We start from the raw sequence: 22,898 nt of genomic DNA, 5'->3' as shown, positions 1-22,898 counted from the left end.
CGGCAACTCACCATTTTAGCGTTGGAAATTAAGTTTAATACTTGATTGAATTAAGAAAGGTCTTTAATTTAATTTGATTTTCTAATGGAGTACATTCAGGTCGAAATACTTACCTAAGCAGTACATAATTAACAATCTAATACAATTAGAAAACTCTTTTGTTAGAATATTAAAGGGACATAATCACGACTTGTCGTACTTTAAAAAACAATGTCATTAAATGAATTTATAGAAAAACAAGCTATTTGGAATAGTTTTGAATGGCTATTATGACAAGGAAAATGTTCAATCTTTGGGATGCGAATTGTTGATGTCTTGAAACAATTATTAGCACGTTACCACAACACCACACAAACTTTCGTAATTTGACACCGGTGTACATGCTATTTCCTTAGTACGCCTTTAACCCATTTATGCCTAGTGGACTCTCCCATCCTTCTAAATTGGATCAATTTATTTCCAAAATTAGGGATGTCTAGAATATTTATTTCTATATTTAGAATATTTCTTGCAGATATTCCTTTAAGCAAACAGCGCAGACCCTGATGAGACGCCGAATGATGCGGCGTCTCATCTGTGTCTACGCTGTTTACCAAGGCCTTTTTCTAGACGCTACGCATAGCATTACACACGCATTATGATGTTTAGGTTTCCGATTCATTATTAAGCATAAACTACCCAATATTTGTAACTGTTTTCATAAGCAGAACTTTTTATTTTGCGTGTTTACATACAATATTGCATAGCTTTTTTAATTTAAATTTCATTTTGCCAACTGTGAACAAGTTCCTTTAACCCATCGTGCCATAAGATTCAATTTAAACAATTATTTAAATCCAAATGTTTGTCAAGTTCAAGTCGGTCGGATATCCTCGATAAATCGATACCAAACAACCACTTGTACTGCAATAAACCTTAAGCGATTATAGTCAGGTGCGCACACCGGCAAAATATAGACTTTATGCTTGTATATACATACCAATACGGATTTGCGTTCGAAGTATAGCTTTTGTGAAATAACCGTGGACATTCTTTCTTACAAAATTTGAGAGATCATATGAAAACTATTTTGTATCAAAGGAGGTATATTTAATCAACAATACACATACATGGAAATGAATGGATATATTAATGGAGTTGTGGTTCTGTTTGTTTTTATTTTAAATGGTAGGTCACCATTTTCTTTTTAACAAGATTCGATCCTTAAGATCTGAGTTAATCATTTATAGTCGTGTTTCTTTTGTTGTGTGATAACTAGCAAATTAAGAACCTCTAAGCACATATTAACCGCTTCCCACGAATGTTATTTCTCCATGAAATGTTAACCACGCAGACTACAAGTACTTTAAACAGTTTCACAATCTACCTTTTAAATACTAAAATATTACAAGACAGCATAACATAAAAACTATTTCTCAAACCTGCTTAAGGGTTTATTCAAAATTCACGCGATATTTTGATCACGTAAATAGGCCAAACACATGCGATTGTTGACGTTTCGCGGGCCTTTATTTCCAGTCTGCCCCGTGCTGGGATATGAGGTCTGTTTGAACTACTTGGTCACCTTCACGTACTGCGAGACCGGGTACCACTGTTGTGATAACAAAACTAGATGTTGGTAAGTGATCACATACACAATACATGGGCGGATCCAGGGGTGGGTGGGGCGGACGCGGCGTACGCCCCCCCCCTAAAATCGTCAAAGTGAAGTCAATTCATTTGATGTTTCACACTTAACTTGATCTAAATCACCTATTTAAACTTGTCAAAGCCTTCAAAATCACTAAAATCGTGGAGCTTCCGGGGGGCTGCGCCCCCTGGACCCTAAAGCCGGGCCCAAAGCTATAAACTATGCACTTTTTTGGCATTATAAGAATGTATTTTGATAAAAGTATATAATAAGGCGTGACATGCTCGAGAAGTGGTTGTCAAAGCCTTCAAAATCATTAAAATCGTAAAGCTTAGGGGGGTCCCCTAAACGATAAAACATGCACTTTTTTGGCATTATACTAGCGGCCCCTGGACCCCCAGCAAATCATTCAATATCCCGCCCCCAACCAGAAATCCTGGAGCCGCCCCTGCAATACTGCGGGTCGGGTACCACTGCTGTGACAACGAATCTAAATTCTGGTAAAGAGTAGCAATACATTTTAATATATGTAATAATTTGCGGTCATGGAGCACTTACGCACAAGTAACCATCGGGATGGTTTACAACGAACCTTAATGGAAACTTTGAAGTGTTACTTGTTATCATAAGCAAATATGCATTCAACAAGTTTATTGGATAATTTCCTACATTTGTTTTCCGGATTGTATTAGTGTTACGCACTTGAAAAGCTTCCTTTAGAAAGACTATTTTAAATTAGTGAATACAAGTGCATTTAAACACAAGGAAGATGACGCGTCTTAATGTTAAACCTCGTATGCCAGTGCACACTAATTCATTATCAAAGACAGGCGAATAGACTCGCATGCATACATACATTGTTAAGTAGCTTATATATAGTACACTTATATGAGCCTGGTTCCAGAAAAAAGGGGCATGATTCACTAGCTTAAAATGTTGATCCAGATAAGCGTGTGCAGCCCGCACAGGCTAATAAGGGACGACACTGCTTGGTTTTATGGAAGTTATCGTTTAAAGAAAGTATGTTTTAAATAAATTCCATTGTAAAAAGGAAGAGTTGTCCATTCAGCCCTGTGTTCCTGGAGCGACATTCGCACATTCTCGGCCCTTTCCGTCAAACATCGGATATGATAATCTGCGAGGGTACCGATTGCTGGAGCGAGGCTCAAATATATACCGAGCGTTCCGGCGATAAACTTCCCAGGCACGGGGATAAGTTGAGGGCATTAATCGTTATGAAAACCAGTTGGAACTGATTAGGTATAGGTAGTACGAGGTTATTCACGAGTGTGCGATTGACCTTTGGTAATAATGCACTAGCCAGCTGTCTGGCTCACTGATTAACCAATCGGATACTGTTCACCGCCGCCACGTGCACCTAAAACAAAAAGTGTTGGAATGAGCGTTTAACGTAAGAAAACTTAGTGGACGAGGCTACTGATAAATTCGAATCGGTAATTTGCGGTAATATTTGCAGATTGTCTAAGAATCATATCAAAGATCAGGATAGGATCAGATTTGAATAATGAACTTCCCGCGGGATATTGCGGATCACGCAGACCCTGTTTACTATTGAACTTAGTGGACGAGGCTACTGATAAATTCAAATCGGTAATTTGCGGTAATATTTGCAGATTGTCTAAGAATCATATCAAAGATCAGGATAGGATCAGATTTGAATAATGAACTTCCCGCGGGATATTGCGGATCACGCAGACCCTGTTTACTATTGAAAGTATAATTATTTTCAGTATATGTATACACGACACATGTAAAATAGATTTTCCAATTGTATCGAGTTCAGATTGAATTTGTACGTTATTCATAGCGCGGTTTCTTTTTTTTCAATTGTGATCGGTCGATATACTAGTAATAGTTATTGAACACAATACGCAATGAAATATCTGAATTATCATTGCACCTCGCTCTGAGAAAACCGGATTTAATTCATTTACGTTAAGTGTCGTAACACATTAGCCTCTGCAGTCCTCAAAGGCTAATCAGGGACGACACTTTCCGCCTAGACTGGATTTGCGTGCACAAAAGCATTCAAACGAAATTTCCATGGAAGCGGATATGTTCATCCCTGATTAGTATGCACGGACTGCACAGCCATATCTGGGACACAACTTTAAGCCCATTTAATAAGCCACGTTTTCCCATAGTTGGGCGCATTTATTATCATGCATATCGATAGTATAACAACGATCGTATAAACTGTAGCTTTATACTATCGCTATTTTTAGATCAGATTTGTTGTGGGTTTTTTTAAATGAAAAAAAAATGGAGAATATGTTTTTGTCAACTACGGAAAGATAAAATCGTCAAAATGCAATATTATATAATTATTAATGGAAAAAGGGAGGAAATAATAGGTTGAATAGAATATTATGTGAGTAGCAAGCCTCGCGCTAACATGGTTCTAAGACGCGCATGATAAACTTGATCTTTATCCAAATCACATAATATTCTCCATATATTGCAAACAAATCGCTAATAGCACACCATTTCACTTCAGCGCTGACAGTCCGCTACTCACCGTGGGGGCTATTGTCGGCATCGTATTTGGCGCTCTGGTTTTCCTCGGTTTCTGTATCGCTTTCATATGTTACGCCGTCACTAGGAGCAAAACCCGCCCAGGTCGTGTGATAATGCCTAGCAACAACAATCAAGTGTCAGGTGAGAGCGGTCTTTTTAACCTTGAAGTGCGCTATCATGATATATAATGGAAGCCTATTTGTATTATGAAGTGTTTGACGTCAGCCACGAATAAGTGATTAACGTTAGCCATAAAATCTGTTAAATTCGAACATATATATATATATATATATATATTCAATACAAATTTATGAATACATTTCCATGATACAGTGTATGTTAATGGTGACTTGGTCTTTCAATTGGCAGTGCAATGTATATGACGACACGGTGTACACGCATGGTATAACACTTCGCCTAAAATGTGTTTTAGCTTGGTTAATAACTTAATAGTACATGGGACAAAATTTTATTACTTGGAAAAGAAGCTAATAGTATTCAATTTTATTTGACTGGAAAGACTACGTACGCCATAAATTTGATTTAACTGATGTCAACGTCGCATTTCCTCTATTCACCAGAATTAGCAAAATATGTATGTAAAAAACACGCATGTCCCCCTCCCCCGGAAGGAGCCAAGTTTCAGTATGTGTATTTAATGCAATCCTTAATCGCTTGACCAATTTAGACGAAACATCATATAAATTATCTTTAGGTTACACTCTTTAAATATTGTTTAAACATTTCCGACCCACTATATGTGTAAATCGCAAAACTTTAAAAAGATTTTACACATCAAAAACTTCAAAAACTTAAAAAATCTCAACTATCCTAAGACTTTGACATTGTTACATGAACATCTACAGACGTATCCATTATCTACATCAAAGCGTTCCCTGGATAGCATGCGGAAACGAACTATATTTCAAATTCCAATTAATTGTGACCTTGACCCTTGAACATAAAATCGATAGGCCTCTTGCTTTTATCACAAGTAACAACCACAACAAATCGAACGTCAAAGCGTTCTCTAAATATTGTACCACTAGAAAATGGTATACATTTAATAAGTTTGCATTTACAACATATACGGTGTTTTTTTCAGTTGTGTCGCAGTCTGCAATGTACGGTCAAGGCTACAATAACACGACTCCCCAGTATCCGTATGGTCAGATGCCGACCGCCTATATGGCCCAACCTCCACCATATCCGTATGGTCAGATGCAGACAACCTATGCGGCCCCGCCCCCATACAGCAACCACGCCCTGGTGTCCAATAACCACTCTCATGTGCCCAATAACCACGCACAGGCGCCCAGTAGCCAGGCTCAGATTCCACCGTCAGACAGTCAATTCCCACAATAACCTCTGTACCAGGGAACTGGTTAATGTTCACAGTGTTCGAATATTGAAATAACTTATGATGTGATATGTGTCAAGGGAATTTGAATGTTAAAATGTCTGTTGAAAATGTTAAGTCTTCTAAATATATATTTATATATAAAATAGCGTGTTATACTAAATTTTCATACGCGTCGGAACTGTGACCGCTTTTTATGGATGCTGCAAACAATACCTTAGACTTATCAACGCCGCCGCACAGTTTTGCACTCGATGTCATTTATATCATAGTTAAGCGTGCGTCATGGAAAGAGACTGGTCTCATATATACGATCTAGCGGCTACAATAAGACGCGCTTACATTGGCTATTATTGTATAGAAAACTAATTTTAATTGAGGTATTCAAATACAAAAGGGTGCATTTTTAAGTATAAAAGGTCATTTTGTACTACCGGTATGTGAGGGTCGTGAGCGTGTCCCAGCACACCAAACAAAATTTGTGACAAATTTTGAATAAAATCTGCAATTCTCAAATGTTAAGTCATTTCCTTTATTATGTTTTATTTTGGTGTGGTCTTTTGCTGTGAAGAGGAGTGGAGGTAAAACGAATCTGTCTCAAATGGTTTGCTCACTATCAACCTCATGTGCATCGGTAGCGATACTTGAACCTCAGTCGCCGGTGTGAGGAGCGCGTATACAAACCATTGCGATAAATACAAAAATATGAGCCTCGCTTTGGGAGAAACGCTTACATGGATTGGCGTGTGTTTCGGTTTCTTCTGTATGAAAATCCAGTGTAGGCGGAAAGTCACGTCCCTGATTGACCTGTGCCGACTGCACATGCTAATCTTAAACGACACGTTACGTTCATGTATTAAGCCCAGTTTTAACATAACGAGGCTCTACCGACCCAAGTATAAAATACCTCATTTTCATCGGATTATTCATGAAGCGTAAGGGGTTGTAATAATGGCGCACACAACTCGAAGAATTGTTCATTGAATTTTATTTAAGAAATAATTCGTGTACGTTATAGTTTGTTGTCGAATAAACCACGGCCAGAAGTTTAGATGCGTAGTGATCAAATCCTGAGTGCGAACAAAATACATGTATAACGTACACGAATTTTTTCGGTTCTAACACGGTTTTTACTAATGATTTATATACTGTATCTTTTTTGTGTGTACTATTTTAAGTGAAGTTCCGCCCATAAAAATAACGTTCGGCTGTTCTTTCGATCAGATCGACTCAACTGGGAACCCTCGGACAATTCCGCCATAACGGCGTAGCCCACTGTCCGAAGCATTCAGATTGCAGATCGACGTTCACATAAAATACCGGATTATTACGCTGGTGGAAAATGTATTGGCATGTTTTGTTTAGTTACAGCGCGTACTTTCGGTGTATAAGCTCAACCCATAATTATTGCAGAATAACCCATAGACGATTTTCTTCTTTGTTTATATGAAATTTGGCACGTGCAGTGTTAGAATCTACTATTTGACACGATGCTTTCCAAGTCCAAAAACTATTCCAATCAACATGACGTCGCTGTCGTTCTCAAACCTCGTAGCTACAAAATGCCAACTTTTCAGGAGAGAGAAAAAAACGTCTCATTTTTTTATAACGATGTTTCAGAAATTGAAATTCTGGAAAAAATACCAAACAAATGAAACTGCAAAATACGGTATAAGCCGTAGACGCGTAAGTCATACTGATAAGTCATACTGGCAGTCAGACATGGTAGCTACGATATTTTGTCACCACAGTTTTGTCATTTTTATGAGGTACGACAATTCGTCTTGATAGGAAATCTCGTAGTTGCAAATAAAAAAATATATAAAAACGTTTTTGTCAAATTTGTCCAAACGAAACGACGTATTTATAGGTGAAATGGCGTCGCTACGACTTTTCGCCGGGAAAAAAGCCAACAATCATTCTACAACATTTCGTTTTCAAGAGCTCTGATTGGCGTAGAGCTACGAGATATTGCACAAAACACGCGCCAGACTTCATATATTCGGAAAAGACAAAAAAAATATTTTGAAAATTTTGGAGCTACGAGAACGACAGCGACGATGATACATACGGCAATCTTCAAGTTCATAAAATGCTAAAGTCAAAGAATTAAACCTTCAAAAAATATTCTAGTTGTAATAACGCATAACTCGTTGGTGGGTAACTCACAACTGTCTGTATTCATAGATTCACACAGATATAAACCTCATTACAAATAACGCATGGCTGCATGCTTTTACAAGACAATATGTGTTGTGTCCCTTACATTATACTACAAGACATCCCATTTTATTTCTTTTTCTTAAATAAATACATGGATGCATCAACTACTCTATCGTTAAATTTTCGAATAGGTATATGAAAAAAAGAAAATTAAATTACCTGTCGTAGCACATTATATACTTTTTTTTTTAAATCATAGTGGGAATTTTTCGTTTTAACCTCAGCGTTTTAAATTGTTAATGAAAACAGAACAGTCTTTATGAACAAATTTCAATTTAACTAATGCAGAACGTATATTTAATTGAAATTTATTAAATCAAGTTAACAATTTAACAACATGTAAGACCAAAATTATTCACTGAAATAAATGTTCCCTAAGTTTCCACATAGGCAGACAGACAGACAGACAGACAGACAGACAGACAGACAGACAGACAGACAGACAGACAGACAGACAGACAGACAGACAGACAGACAGACAGACAGACAGACAGACAGACAGACAGACAGACAGACAGACAGACAGACAGACAGACAGACAGACAGACAGACAGACAGACAGACAGACAGACAGACAGACAGACAGACAGACAGACAGACAGACAGCAGACAGACAGACAGACAGACAGACAGACAGACAGACAGACAGACAGAAGCCGACAGACAGACAGACAGACAGACAGACAGACAGACAGACAGACAGACAGACAGACAGACAGACAGACAGACAGACAGACAGACAGACAGACAGACAGACAGACAGACAGACAGACAGACAGACAGACAGACAGACAGACAGACAGACAGACAGACAGACAGACAGACAGACAGACAGACAGACAGACAGACAGACAGACAGACAGACAGACTGACAGACAGTTTATTCAGACTTATACATAAGTACATCGTTTTCATACACAAATATACACATTGTTCACTGTCACGAAAATAGGTATAAAAACATTACATTACATAACATAACATAAATGGTCATTTAAGAATACAAATATAAGTAAACACAATCGATTGCAAGAATACGTAAATTCCATCAAAGCAGTAATGAAATTTTTAAAACATAACATAACATAAATGGTCATTTTAGAATACAAATATAAATAAACACAATCAATTGCAAGAACACGTAAATTTCATCGAAGCGGTGTTTATAAATAAACACAATCAATTACAAGAATACCTAAATTCCATCAAAGCGGTTATGATTTTTTTTTAAACATAACATAACATAAACGGTCATTTAAGAATACAAAAAATAAATAGACACAATCAATTGCAAGAAAACGTAAATTCCATCAAAGCGGCAATGAAATTTGTTAAACAACATTATTAAGAATTGTATTTCTTATAGCAAGAGCTTCCTTCATATATTTACATACATTTGAAATAACTGATTTGTCACATGAAACTAATAACTTGTGGAATTTATATACAGATACAGATGGGTTTATATACAAATTACGGCTAATATATGTTTTCCTTAAATCAGTGTAACAGCGGCATATACATAAGTCAACCTCATTATAGCATAAGCAATAACGTTCATTTCGTAGTATGTTATTTTGGGCGTATTTGCCAGTTCGTATTCTCAGCGGATGTGCAGAAACTCTTAATCTAACAAAAAATAATCGCATACGTCTAGGAAGTAAATCTAAATATGTTTCATATTCCAAACAGCTTTTAAAAACTTTATACATATCTAATACAGTACTAGTGTTCATTTTACTATACAACTCTTGTTTAAGATTGTCAACGGAAACGGAATAACACGGAATATAGGATCATGGATAACGGCTCACCTGGTCGTGTGGTCATAGACAGGTTCTCAAGAAGCGGTGATCCTTATGGCGACGAAGGGTTGCTAAACATTGACGATCTCGAAGCTGACGACATCCGGTCATATGAGGAGTTTCTGAAACTTTCACGTTTTTTTTCGGGAGCTCCCTAGAGATATGTGTGTTTTGCAAATTGTGAGAGAATTTTCTTCTAGTGAAATTGACCTTGAGCGGATACGCAATACATACTTTGATCAACTAAAGCAAACTTGTGAGGACTTCCCGTTTAGCGATGATGTTGTGCTCAAAAAAAGAGTGTTTACACGGAGCGGCGAGTCACTTCCGGTTCGGCTCGCAAAAGACATTTACGCTATTATTGAGGTTGCTGAAGGTGGAGACCCTTACTTGCTGTAGCCGATGATCAGCACTGCCATTGTGAAAATACTGAGCTCAGGCCGGGGATTGAACCCACGACTTCCAGAGTGGTAGTCAGACACTTTAACCACGTCGCTAAAGAGCTAGCCCCACAGCAAGGCTGTTGGAAGTGACCTTACTTTTTACTACACTCCTCCCCCTTGTAATGACTCAAGGCCTAGACACGCCCGCTACAGCATGTCTTGCTACCGCATGGCCCTACCAGAAACCATTAAACAGCTCAGACCGACTCCCGCATTCGCAGTACCTTTTTACCTCGTCGCCATTAATGTGCAAATACTGAGCTCAGGCCGGGATTTTTTTGAACCCACGACCTCCAGAGTGGTAGTCAGACACTTTAACCACGTCGCTAAAGAGCTAGCCCTGGAGCAAGGCTGTTGGAAGTGACCTTACTTTTTACTACACTGCGAAGGCTAGGAAATCAACAGTAGTGCGGGCGATTCCGGATATAGAGACTGAAAATCAGGTTGGTAATGGTCGACAACCTGGAAAGTGTATGTGTTTTAGTGATATCTGCATACTTAAAGACCAGATTTCTACCCTTCAGGCGGATCACCTGATTCTCAAACAGGCTATGTATGCAAGTAACTATCTGCGCACGAAGGAAACGGAAGCTACAAAAGACTCACTTCGGTCAATCAAGGCACAAATTTTGAAGTGTAATGAGGCAATAAAAGACTGTTCCGACAGCACTTTATCGATCATTAGAAACTTAGTCAGTGCATCTGTGGCGAGGATCACTGAGCTAGAGGACAGACTTAGGGGTCTAGAGGTGCACCCGTTGTTAGATGATGTGAATAATCAGGATTAAAACGCGGAATAAACTGGAAACTGTGTGTTAGATACACATGTAGTAGCGTTACATTCACCGCGGTTCCGATCTGCGTATCGGTCATAGGTTCGCCTGACATAAGGGGCGACGTTAGTTCTGTGCCTGTAGTGATTGACAATCAGTTCGATAAACCTCTAGTCTCCGATAAAACTCTTGATTTTGTTCAGCCGAGCAATCGTGCCTGCTCGCGTCGTGTCCCTACAACGACAGAACACACGTCGCAGGTAACCTCAGTGCAACTCCCGATACCGGTACGTGTCACAGAGCGGTCAGATGACATACCTACGGGTGAATGGCAGGAGGGGGGTGACTTTGAAGTGAAACGACGCAGGCGGACGCGTCGTTTCTGTCTACTTGGCCTAAGTAAAAAGGTTAATACAGACATTCTTACAAAAGTCATAGAACGGAAAGGCCCAACTGTGTCAATGCTGCGTGTTTTCCCCTCTAAGTCAAGACCAGGAAAGGTTGTGATTCGACTAAACGTTTACCATAATGACATGACCGACCGCTTGTTGGAATATGACTTTTGGCCGAGATATATTTCTTGCAGGCCATGGCGTACACGGTCAGCGAGAGAACAGTCGCCAAGACTTCGAGAGCGACGTAAACGTTTGGAAAATCGGGTGTACGTTCCTCGCCTCGACTCCTATGATAAAGACCCTTGAGCAAATCGATTTAGCAATGGAAGACTTTAAATTAAAACTATTGACATGGAATGCAATTGGATTATGTCCAGCGCATCATACTTGTGTAAAACATTGACAAACCTCCACATAAATATTTGTGGTATTTCTGATCATTGGTTACTTCATAACAGTGTACATTTTCTTGACTCTGCTTTTAAAAATTATAGATATATTGTCAAGTGTGATAATGACCTATTATTGCCTAGCAAACGAAAAATTGGTAAAGGGGGAGTAGCCCTACTTTGGCGACATGAACTCAATGACAGAGTTTCGCCCCTTGAAAATTGATGATGATAGGATTATTGGTTTACAGTAACAAATATCACCAAGCAATTATGTATTTATTTTTCTAGTGTATATGCCATGTACCAATCATTCTAATGTGTTATACAGGGACTACGTGCAGAAATTGTATGAACTTTGGTGTGCCTATTGTGAGTTAGGGATGGTAATTGTTATGGGTGATTTTAATTGTTCTGTACTTGATGACAAACCTAGAAGTTTAATTGCTTCTTAGGCAGTTCTTTTCAGACTCGCAGAATATACCTGTAAACTGTTTTCCAGCTTGTAATGGTATGAAGTCTACATTTGTATCATGTGATGGTGTATATGAATCAGTGATTGACTATATTTGTTTATCTAGTGACTGTATTGATCTCGATTCGCATTGTGAAATTTTAGATGATGATTGTCTTAATGTATCTAGACATAGACCTGTCACAGTAAGCATAAACTTTCCTGTGTCAGACGGTAAATTTAACATCAGTGAAGAATCTTTTAAACGTATAAGCTGGAAAAGAGCCACGGATGCACAAATTAGTGACTATGTTGGAAATGTTACAAACTCTTTGAATCAATGTACATATGTGTGCGATAGTAAAGAAAGTATTGACTTGTAGCGTAATTACACATTGTTCGTTGATAACACACAGTAACCACCAAAGTTAATTTATGATTTCATCGAGGTTTATTTCTGTCGAATATTTCTTTTAACACAACGCTCGCTAATGTACACGAAAAACAATTTTACAGCGCGGCAGCCAACATGGCCGCCACGTCAAGAAGACGTGACAACTCTCCAAGTTCTTTTCAAATCTAACCGCGGAGTCCCGCTTTCCTTCTAAACATGCCCATTTTGTCTCTAAATTAATATGCATATATTTTCCTCTAAGATTTTGATTGGTCCTCAGCTAGTATGGTTATTATTCATTGGTTGATTCGTCAGAATATTCTAGAAGGAACGATTTTCCATGTATTTACTTGCTTGGCGAATATACCAAAATCTAATCAATTTATATTGGTACTAATCAATTAATATTGGTAAAGAGTAATTCCGTTACATTCGTCAGTACCATAACTTTTGTATCACAGACAATAGGTGACCCTTTCATCTGTGCTGTTTGCGTGTTACTTATAATCTCGAATCTATATGCTGACTCTGGACTCATTGTTAAGTATATGACCTTTGATTCTTTTGTCTGATTGACTTTCCAATTTATTAATCCCAATTATCCTACCCTGGGTGTAAACGTATTTGTGTTCTTATTTGGATTTAATCTTAAATCAGGTCTGACTTTCCATTTTATTGATTCCAAGTATACCCCACCCTGGGTGTAAACGTATTTGCGTTCTTACTTGAAATAAATCTTAAATCAGGTCTTAGTTTATGCAAATACATCCCAAGATGTATTATTAAATTCTCAAATTTTATCTTAACATTGAATATACATATTATTGAAATATACATATTATACTTATTAATTTCCATCATAAGAATGAACGATATGTTATAAGCTGTTACATGACAGACTCAACATATACTATGTTATGTGACGTGCTGACAGGAGCGGCAGGAACTTGCATCGGTCATAGACCATTTCAGTCTCATTTAAAGCCATACTGGGATAGTGGTTTACGTGAATACCATAACAGATGCGTTATTATAGGTCCCAGTGGTGTCGTGCTGGACGTCCGAGGAACAAAACTTACACAGAGTATATGTCCTATAAGACGGCAAACAGGGACTTCCGGCGAGCCCATAGAAAGGCAGCAAATGGGCATACTAGCATGATGCAGCTGAACCGGGAAATTGACGAATCTGCAGAAATGAATACAAATGATTTCTGGAAACATGTCAACACACGTCGTATGGCCTATAACTGTAATAAGTCCACATCTGGTATCAAGTTCGGTGAAATTGTACATCGTGACCAGAAAGCGATTACGGAACAATAGGAACAAAGGGAGTTTTATTTTGAAAGACTATATTCGCCATCTAACTCTGAACATTTTGATGACAAATGGCGTGATCATGTGTCACAAAACGTTGGGCAACTGCTTGAGACATTGATACCTGACAGCAACGCCACAGTAATGCCCTAAGACTGAGAGGTGTATACGTTCTTGTCCAATTGGAAAGGCTCCTGTATATGATGGTATAACATACGAGCATCTGAAGCCAGTAGCGAGTGCTATTTCGCCATTATTAGCTATTTTTTTTACTGCAATTCTTCGTATAGTGTACATTCCTGACATTCTCAAGCGTGGTGTAATAGTAACCCTACATAAAGGAGGATCGAAACCAAAGGACAATCCGGATAGCTACAGAGCTATAACCCTTACCTCTATTGTGTTAAAGCTCTTTGAATCTGTGCTTTTACAACGATGTAGTACAATTATGATGACCGACATTAACATTCAACAGGGTGGTTTCCAGGAGAGCCTTGGCTGTCTGATGACGTCATTCATGTTACGTGAAAGTGTCTATTTTGCACGTGAACATGGATCAAAGCTATACGTGTGCTACCTAGATGGGAGACAAGCGTTCGATAAAGTGTGGCATGACGGCCTCTTTTACAAGCTCCAAACAAAAATAGACGACACTTCACTGCTCGCATTCATGGAATTATACGCGAACATGACTACATTTGTAGTTGTGTCAAAAATCGTGGCCATACATCGAAATGGTTCCCTGTTTGTCAGGGAACTCGCCAAGGCGGGAAAAGTTCACCGAACTGCTATCTAGTATATATAAATGGACTAATCAATGCTCTTGAACATTCTGGTCTAGGTTTTTGTATGTACGGATTGAATATGAACAGTCCTACAGTAGCAGACGACATGATTCTAATTGAATTTTCAAAGCACGCACTTGATGTCATGATGAAAATATGCTATGGCTATTCGTGTTAATGGCGCCTTGAATATAATCCATCAAAATGTGCAGTTATAGTATTCAACGAACAGCGATTCAGTCGACCTGAACGTACTTGGACACTCGGGCGTGAAACTATACAGGAAGCAGAAACGTACACACATCTTGGACTGAAATGTGACCGTAACATGTCGAGCGGTGCACTGATGTGTGAAGCTTTGTCGAAGATGATAGGTACTTTCAATTCTATCCTTCATTGTGGTTTTAATCCTGCTGAACTTAACCCTATAACACTTCGTAAAATATATGTTAATGTGGTCTTGCCCAAAGCTTTATATGGCTCGCCGCTATGGTGCAACTATTCTAATGGTGACATAAATCAACTTGAAATATCCCATAGAAGATGTGTTAAACAAATTCTTAGCGTCGGTAGGTACACAAACACCGATGTTGCATTGTCATGCTTAAACATTGAATCCGCGAAAGAACTGATAGACTTTGAGAAGCTTGAGTTTTTCGGGCAACTGTGCCGGCTTCCAGCTAGATTCTTGGCCAAGAAAGTGTTCATACATAGACTAACACGATATTGCTTAGGGTGCGTTAATATGCAAGGGCTGATTCCTGACATCTACAGACTATTACAAAAGTACAGTTTGATGCCTACCCTAGAAACATATCTGGAAAGTGGTGTATTCCCCGGAAAGATGGCATGGAAACGGATAATCAAAAACAGTGTTAGAATTACAAACAGACAAAGACGCTCAGACATTGCAAATAAAATTACATGTCGCGAGGATTTAAAGCTATTTGAAGCTGATAGACCGCTTACCGCCATCGTCATTTCTAAGACTTCACCGTCACTCTCTGTGAATCACAAGTCAACGAAGATCTTAAGTATGGCGATGTCGAGGCAATTTGCAAGTAAATGTGCAATCTGTTACAAGTTCACCGACAGTATTGTGAACCATACGCTCTGGTTTTGTGAAAAAACAGAATCCAAAAGGAATAAACTTATTGTTGAACTGTACAGAGTGATCGGGCACTGCAAATTTATGCAATTTATGGCTCTTCCCGTATTGACAATGAGTAGACATCTAGTGTGTCTTGCATTAACAGTAACTGAAGATGGCCTTTTTAGCAATTTCGTTTTATTAAAATTCATATGTGATCTGTTTTAACTTGTTTATGTTATATTTGCTCAAATCGACTATAATGTTTCTTTGTAATAACTTACAGGACAATATTGTCAGTATATTATTGATAACCTAACTTTAGCTTGAATTTTCGTTTTCGTTTAAGGTAAAGTAAATTAAGTTATCGATAATAGCTAAATAGTGTGGTTATTGAATACTTTTATAAGTTTATATATTTACAAATATTACACCAACTTTCGCTTTCGACTTTGGTATGTGATATTATAGATACATGCATAACAACAGCTGAAATGATATCATTAAGAATTGTATGTGTGTGTGTGTGTGTGTGTGTGTGTGTGTGTGTGTGTGTGTGTGTGTGTGTGTGTGTGTGTGTGTGCGTGCGTGCGTGCGTGCGTGCGTGCGTGCGTGCGTGCGTGCGCGCGCGTGCGTGCGTGCGTGTGTGTGTGTGTGTTTGTTTGTATTTATTCATGATTATATATTTTGTAAATTATGCCACTCTTCCTATGTTGGACATGCTTTGTGATTATTGTATAGTTATGATGTTCGAATCTTCGATATCGGAGGAAATAAAGAATATATGGCGTGGTACAAATTTCGTGCAGTAACGCACTCGTGATCAAACCATTCCGCATGCTTTATGCAGGTATTAACATTAAAACTGGGGTTTGTATTATAAACACGACTTTTGGCAAATAACGGGAATGGTTTCAGTAAAACTATTTAAAACGTTATTAATTGATGATCGACTCGAAAATTCTATATGGTGCACAATATTATTAAATGCAGGTGACAAAGAAATAATCCCTGAACGAAATTGCTCTTGTAATACATCGTCCCATTTATAATTAACATCGGTGTAAGACTGATACTCGAGACATTATTGAATAATAAACGATAAATGTAACGGGGCGTGATCACTGAACTCGATACAATCATGCACGGTAAAATCCGATATATATGAAAAGCTGCATTCTTTTGTCAACAAACAGTCAATGACAGACGTACCGTTATTAGAATAAAAAGTTTGCTTACATCTATTTCCAACTCTGCCATTAACAATACGTAAACAGGTAGATTTGCATAAATCAAGTAATCTAACGCCATGACTATTAAGTGAACTATCCACGGAGGCCCTAACTGAGGTGTTATCTGGGCAGTAATCAGAGTCATCATATACAGTATTTATTCTATCTTGTACAATACAAAAACATTTATTGCCAACTCTGCTATTTAGGTCGCCAGTAACAAAAAAATAACCAAATTCAGAAAAGTAAGTTAAATCGTTTTCTAAAATTTCAAAGAGATCTACATTAAATATATTATATACTGGAGAATCGTGTCCCCATACATAAGTGGCACATATATAAAAATCATCTGAGATATTAAAAAATGTACGATCAAATTTTAACCAAATTATTGTATCATAATGATTTTTTACGATTGAAACACCATCAGCTAGTTCTTCTTTAATATAGATAACAATACCTCCACTATTTCTTCGAGCTTTTCGATGTTGAAATTTTTCTAAAAAAGTTAAAAGATACATATCCACTCAAATCGATATTACTAGAGCTATTCGTCCAGGATTCAAATAAAAAACATATAGCATTAGAACTCAAGATATTTACAAAATTTGTACATAACATTTTACAATCGGTAAGTCCGTTAACATTCCAGGACAGGATTTTCAGTTCATCACCGCCGTGTTCCTAGGCACGCACCGGAGTTCTGTCAATGTAGAGCGTATCGAAGGCCAGGTACGCTCTTTTCCCCAGCCGCCTCGCCTCTTTCATTTTTGGGACCAATACCCGTCTTTTCTGTAATACTTCCGGGGGTAATGCTCAAAGACGCGAAACCCTGTGCCATCCAGTTATTTCCACTTTTTCCTAACCATTTCTCTGTCTTTAAAGTAACTGAACTTTGCAACAATATTTCGAGTTTTCCCGTGTATCGGTGACCCCGGGGACCGATGCACACGTTCCAACTTAATTGATGCTGCTTCGTCCTTAGCAAGTTTCATTTTTTTGTGAAGAAATGCCCGTAACGTGCTTTCGGTGTCTTCGATAGTACCGGTGCGAGGTTGAGAGACTGAGATTGTAAGTATGTAAACAGTTTCTTCCTGTAAAGTGTTCCTCTGTTTCTATAGCTCACTTACTTTGCTGTTTACACTACTCAGGGCAGTCTATACTCTCAGTTTTCTCCTCGACCTTAGTAACTTGCTCCCCCAACTTCCGTTGTCTATCTTCAACCACCAACCACAACTTTTTCAAGTCCTACTCAAAACTACTAACTTTCCTTTCCACTTCTTCAAGGGGGTTTAACCCTTTCTCTATGTTATCAATTCTAGTGGCTATCTTCTTTAAGTATGCGAGCAGCTCGCTATTTAACGGTTCTGCCATAGTTGGAATTTCCGGTTGGACAGAACTACTTACACTACTGTTCACATACCCACTGAGCACATTGTCAATGTCTGGAGATTGCACACATTCCGTTCCGTATAAAACAGCATTTGTAGCACTTAAAATGTCACTCACCGAAATGGTTGTATCTCCTGACGGGCCTCTCGGTTCGAAGACTTTTCCTTTGTTCACTTTATCGCTTTCACTACCACTGCTTTCTCTACTCCTCCGTTTTGATTTTCTCCCCATAACACTCTATAACACTTTATATCCATGTTTTATTCACTTAATTCTGTATTTTGATCGATTTTAATTAAGATTTTAAAGATTTTCAGCTAAAAAATTCGACCTTTCCACATAATTGTCAGGCTTTGTTCAGGACAAATTGTTTTTCTAACAAACGCCATCTGGATACACTTAATGTCGGGTTTTAGCTAGGAAATGATAACAAACTGTGATCACAATGTAAACAAGCAAGCAGTTAAATACAACAACAACAACAACAACAACAACATTTATAAGCTTTTAAGCATAAAATTGCTTTTTAGCCAAATGTATAATATACACGTGTAAAGACATGGATGATAATAATTATGAGAATAAGGTAATAATTATGAAAACTTTGCAATGGAAGAAGTTAACAAATATTTTACTGATTTATTACCTAAGATATGTTCCTTTAACATCGATAATGACAGTTGGTAATAAAATCATGTGACACAAATATTTTACTGATTTATAACATAAGATACGACACAAATATTTTACTGATTTATAACATAAGATATGTTCCTTTAACATCGATAATGACAGTTGGTTATAAGATCATATGACACAAATATTTTACTGATTTATAACATAAGATATGTTCCTTTAAGGTTCATGTAGAGGCATCATTTTGAAAAATGTGGGACCCCTAGCATTGAGCTCAAATTTGACTAAAGGAAGAGTGCCACCTTGAAAATGTATACATATATGCTTTAAAGGATGTTTTTGCTTCAAACTGCTACCAATTTTGTACATCAACGTATCATAACATCCACAAAATCAATCAAAATACTAAGCGATTTTAACACTAAAATAAACATTATTTTCAAAAATCTGAATCATGTTTATTCCACGTATTTCGGCGGAAAATTATATAACTAGTGAATAATATCGACATTGACGAGGGCAAGTTACGCTTAAATAGTAAAAAAAGTTTACATATCTAGAAATATCAAAACTCGAACACATGTCATTTCATCACCATGGGGGCAGCCATTTTTAAATTAATAAAATAGAAAGAAACATGCTAAAAACTCACTCATCGCCTAATTGACATTCCAAACGGTTGACGATGACAAATGCATTGGATTGTAATCTTTCCGTTGATGTTTGCAAACTGCACGATCAGACCTCAAAAACACTCAAAAGAATAACTATGTAAGAAGCATTTCACCAATGTTTACAATCGTTGTCGAATCACACGACATATATTATTGCGCATAAAATAGTACGCTCACAGACTGATAGAAAGATCGATGCGTAACTCTGTTCAATTCATCACGGTATTCAATTCTATAGATAATATATAATAATACATCGCTTTAACAATCTAAAAGTAGAAATAATTCTTTTAAACGGAGTTTTTAATAACGAAAGTGAAAACAACGGAAGTTGGACTGATATGCACTTCGGCTCCAGAAAAACAATACAAATAAACCAAAAAAGACGTGTGGGGGACAATTTTCAGCTGGATAATATTTGTAATAAGGTAAGTGATGATATCTCTACGTGGTCATTTATATTATTTAGTGCGATCTCTTGCTGATTAATGTTAAAAGTTGTTTTACTAGTTGCCACCCAACTGTCAAAATAAGTATTGTGTTTTCTCAGGTATGTGTATACACATACCCGTTTTTCTCACCACTGCACGTGGTTTCAACCGATTTGTTTTGCACGTTTTTCTACGGATCACAGCGATGCCACGCTTTCAAAATGGGTAGAAGGAATAGAAATATAAAATCAATCGTTTTGCCAATTTCTTTTTATTCCTTTACAATTTTATATGTCGTCTGCAATCTATTTCAATTTGAGATGGTTTGAAATTTGCAATTTGGTTGAGAGGTAAATAACACAATTGTTAAGCCTTTGAAATAGAATTGTGACTCTTATTATCCACCATACCTGGATTTTTAAAAAGTAGTTACGTTTTAGTTATTTTTAGAACTTTGTTTAGGATATTTATCCAAAAAAGACAGTTGAATAAAAACTCATTTGTTGTTTTATGACAATAATTTTCTGTGAAATGTTGCTAACTTGACCTTGTATATGTATATAGCTTTGTATTTATTCAACTTAAGGTTCATGTGGGGGATAAAATTCATTAAAACTTCGCTTTGGTTTTTCTTCATTGAATGTGGTACAATATGGTCAAACTATATATCATTTTAAAGCTAAAGACGGATAGAATAACATAAACACATTTTTGACATTCAATATTTGTGTGCTTTATTCGTATTTTGGTTTAAAACCAATACTTTTTTACACTAATTTACAAAATCTCAATCTAAAGTTAGGAATGATATGCACTACCTTAAGTTGAATAAATACAAAGCTATATACATATACAAGGTCAAGTTAGCAACATTTCACAGAAAATTATTGTCATAAAACAACAAATGAGTTTTTATTCAACTGCCTTTTTTGGATAAATATCCTAAACATAGTTCTAAAAATAACTAAAACGTAACTACTTTTTAACAATCCAGGTATGGTGGATAATAAGAGTCACAATTCTATTTCAAAGGCTTAACAATTTTGTTATTTACCTCTCAACCAATTTGCAAATTTTAAACCATCTCAAATTGAAATAGATTGCAGACGACATATAAAATTGTAAAGGAATATAAAGAAATTGGCAAAACGATTGATTTTATATTTCGATTCCTTCTACCCATTTGAAAGCGTGGCCATCGCTGTGATCCGTAGAAAAACGTGCAAAACAAATCGGTCGAAACCACGTGCAGTGGTGAGAAAACCGGGTATGTGTATACACATACCTGAGATAACACATGCTTATTTTGACAGTTTGGTGGCAACTTGTAAAACAACTATTAACATTAATCAGCAAGAGATCGCACTAAATAACAGAAATGACCGCGTAGAGATATCATCACTTACCCTATTTGAAATAGTTTCCAGCTGAAAATTGTCCCCCACACGTCTTTTAGTTAATTTGTATTGTTTTTCTGGAGCCGAAGTGCATCTCACAGAATATCCAACCAACTTCCGTTGTTTTCACTTTCGTTATTAAAAACTCCGTTTTAAAAGAATTATTACTACTTTTAGATTGTTAAAGCGATGTATTATTATATATTATCAATAGAATAGTATACCGTGATGAATTGAACGGAGTAATCTAGATCTTTCTGTCAGTCTGTAAGCGTACTATTTTATGCGCAATAATAAAGTATATGTGATTCGACAACGATTGTAAACATTGGTGAAATGCTTCTTACATAGTTATTCTTTTGAGTGTTTATGAGGTCTGATCGTGCAGTTTGCAAACATCAACGGAAAGATTACAATCCAATGCATTTGTTATCGTCAACCGTATGGAATGTCAATTAGGCGATGAGTGAGTTTTTAGCATGTTTCTTTCTATTTTATTAATTTAAAAATGGCTGCCCCCATGGTGATGAAATGACATGTGTTCGAGTTTTGATATTTCTAGATATGCAAACTTTTTTTACTATTTAAGCGTAACTTGCCCTCGTCAATGTCGATATCATTCACTAGTTATATAATTTTCCGCCGAAATACGTGGAATAAACATGATTCAGATTTTTGTAAACAATGTATATTTAAGTGTTAAAATCTCTTTGTATTTTGATTGATTTTGTGGATGTTATGATACGTTGATGTACAAAATTGGTAGCAGTTTGAAGGAAAAACATCCATTAAAGCATATATGTTTACATTATCAATGTGGCACTCTTCCTTTAGTCAAATTTGAGTTCAATGCTAGGGGTCCCACATTTTTCAAAATGAAGCCTCTACATGAACCTTAAGGTAGTGCATATCCTTCCTGACTTTAGATTGAGATTTTGTAAATTAGTGTAAAAATATATTGGTTTTAAACCAAAATATGAATAAAGCACAAACATATTGATTGTCAAAAATGTGTTTATGTTATTCTATCTGTCTTTAGCTTTAAAATGATATATAATTTGACCATATTGTACCACATTCAATGAAGAAAAACCAAAGCGAAGTTTTAATGAATTTTATCCCCCACATGAACCTTAACATCGATAATGACAGTTGGTAATAAAATCATGTGACACAGAATACATTATTTTGCGAAATTATTTTCACTTTAACATTGATACGTATCAGTGCTCATCGAATTCTGAGAAAAAAATAGTCTACTTAGATTAATTAATGTGTCTCTAAATTGTTCCGTAAACAATTTGCATTATATATGTATTTTGAGAGATTAATGATTTCTTTTTTATTTTGTGTTCCCATTAACATATCAAACTTATTTAATGTTGGCCATGCTTGATAATATGACTTTAAATATGTTTTTCTTATATCTTTGTATAATGGACATATTAATAAGAAATGTTATTCACTTTCTACGACATTTAAATTACAAAATTTACATTTTCTGTTATCACGTGCAATATTGTGGTATCGACCTCGTT

The 22,898-nt window shown here is 36.8% G+C and overlaps 1 protein-coding gene across 1 annotated transcript; it reads left to right on the top strand.

The window, feature by feature from the left end:
- The first annotated feature begins 905 nt into the window (after window positions 1-905).
- Window positions 906-6,044, top strand: LOC127839106 (cysteine and tyrosine-rich protein 1-like). Its single transcript, XM_052367310.1, has 4 exons — window positions 906-1,167; window positions 1,519-1,618; window positions 4,149-4,309; window positions 5,274-6,044. Exons 1-4 carry the CDS (start codon window positions 1,110-1,112, stop codon window positions 5,531-5,533), a joined length of 579 nt encoding a protein of 192 aa, XP_052223270.1. The 5' UTR covers window positions 906-1,109; the 3' UTR covers window positions 5,534-6,044.
- The last annotated feature ends 16,854 nt before the right edge of the window (window positions 6,045-22,898 follow it).

This window comes from Dreissena polymorpha, chromosome 1 (genome assembly GCF_020536995.1).
Source record: "Dreissena polymorpha isolate Duluth1 chromosome 1, UMN_Dpol_1.0, whole genome shotgun sequence".
In the NCBI taxonomy this organism is placed as follows: domain Eukaryota; kingdom Metazoa; phylum Mollusca; class Bivalvia; order Myida; family Dreissenidae; genus Dreissena; species Dreissena polymorpha.
The sequence above is the reverse complement of the archived record's forward strand: the minus strand, read 5'-3'. Positions and strand labels throughout refer to the sequence as shown.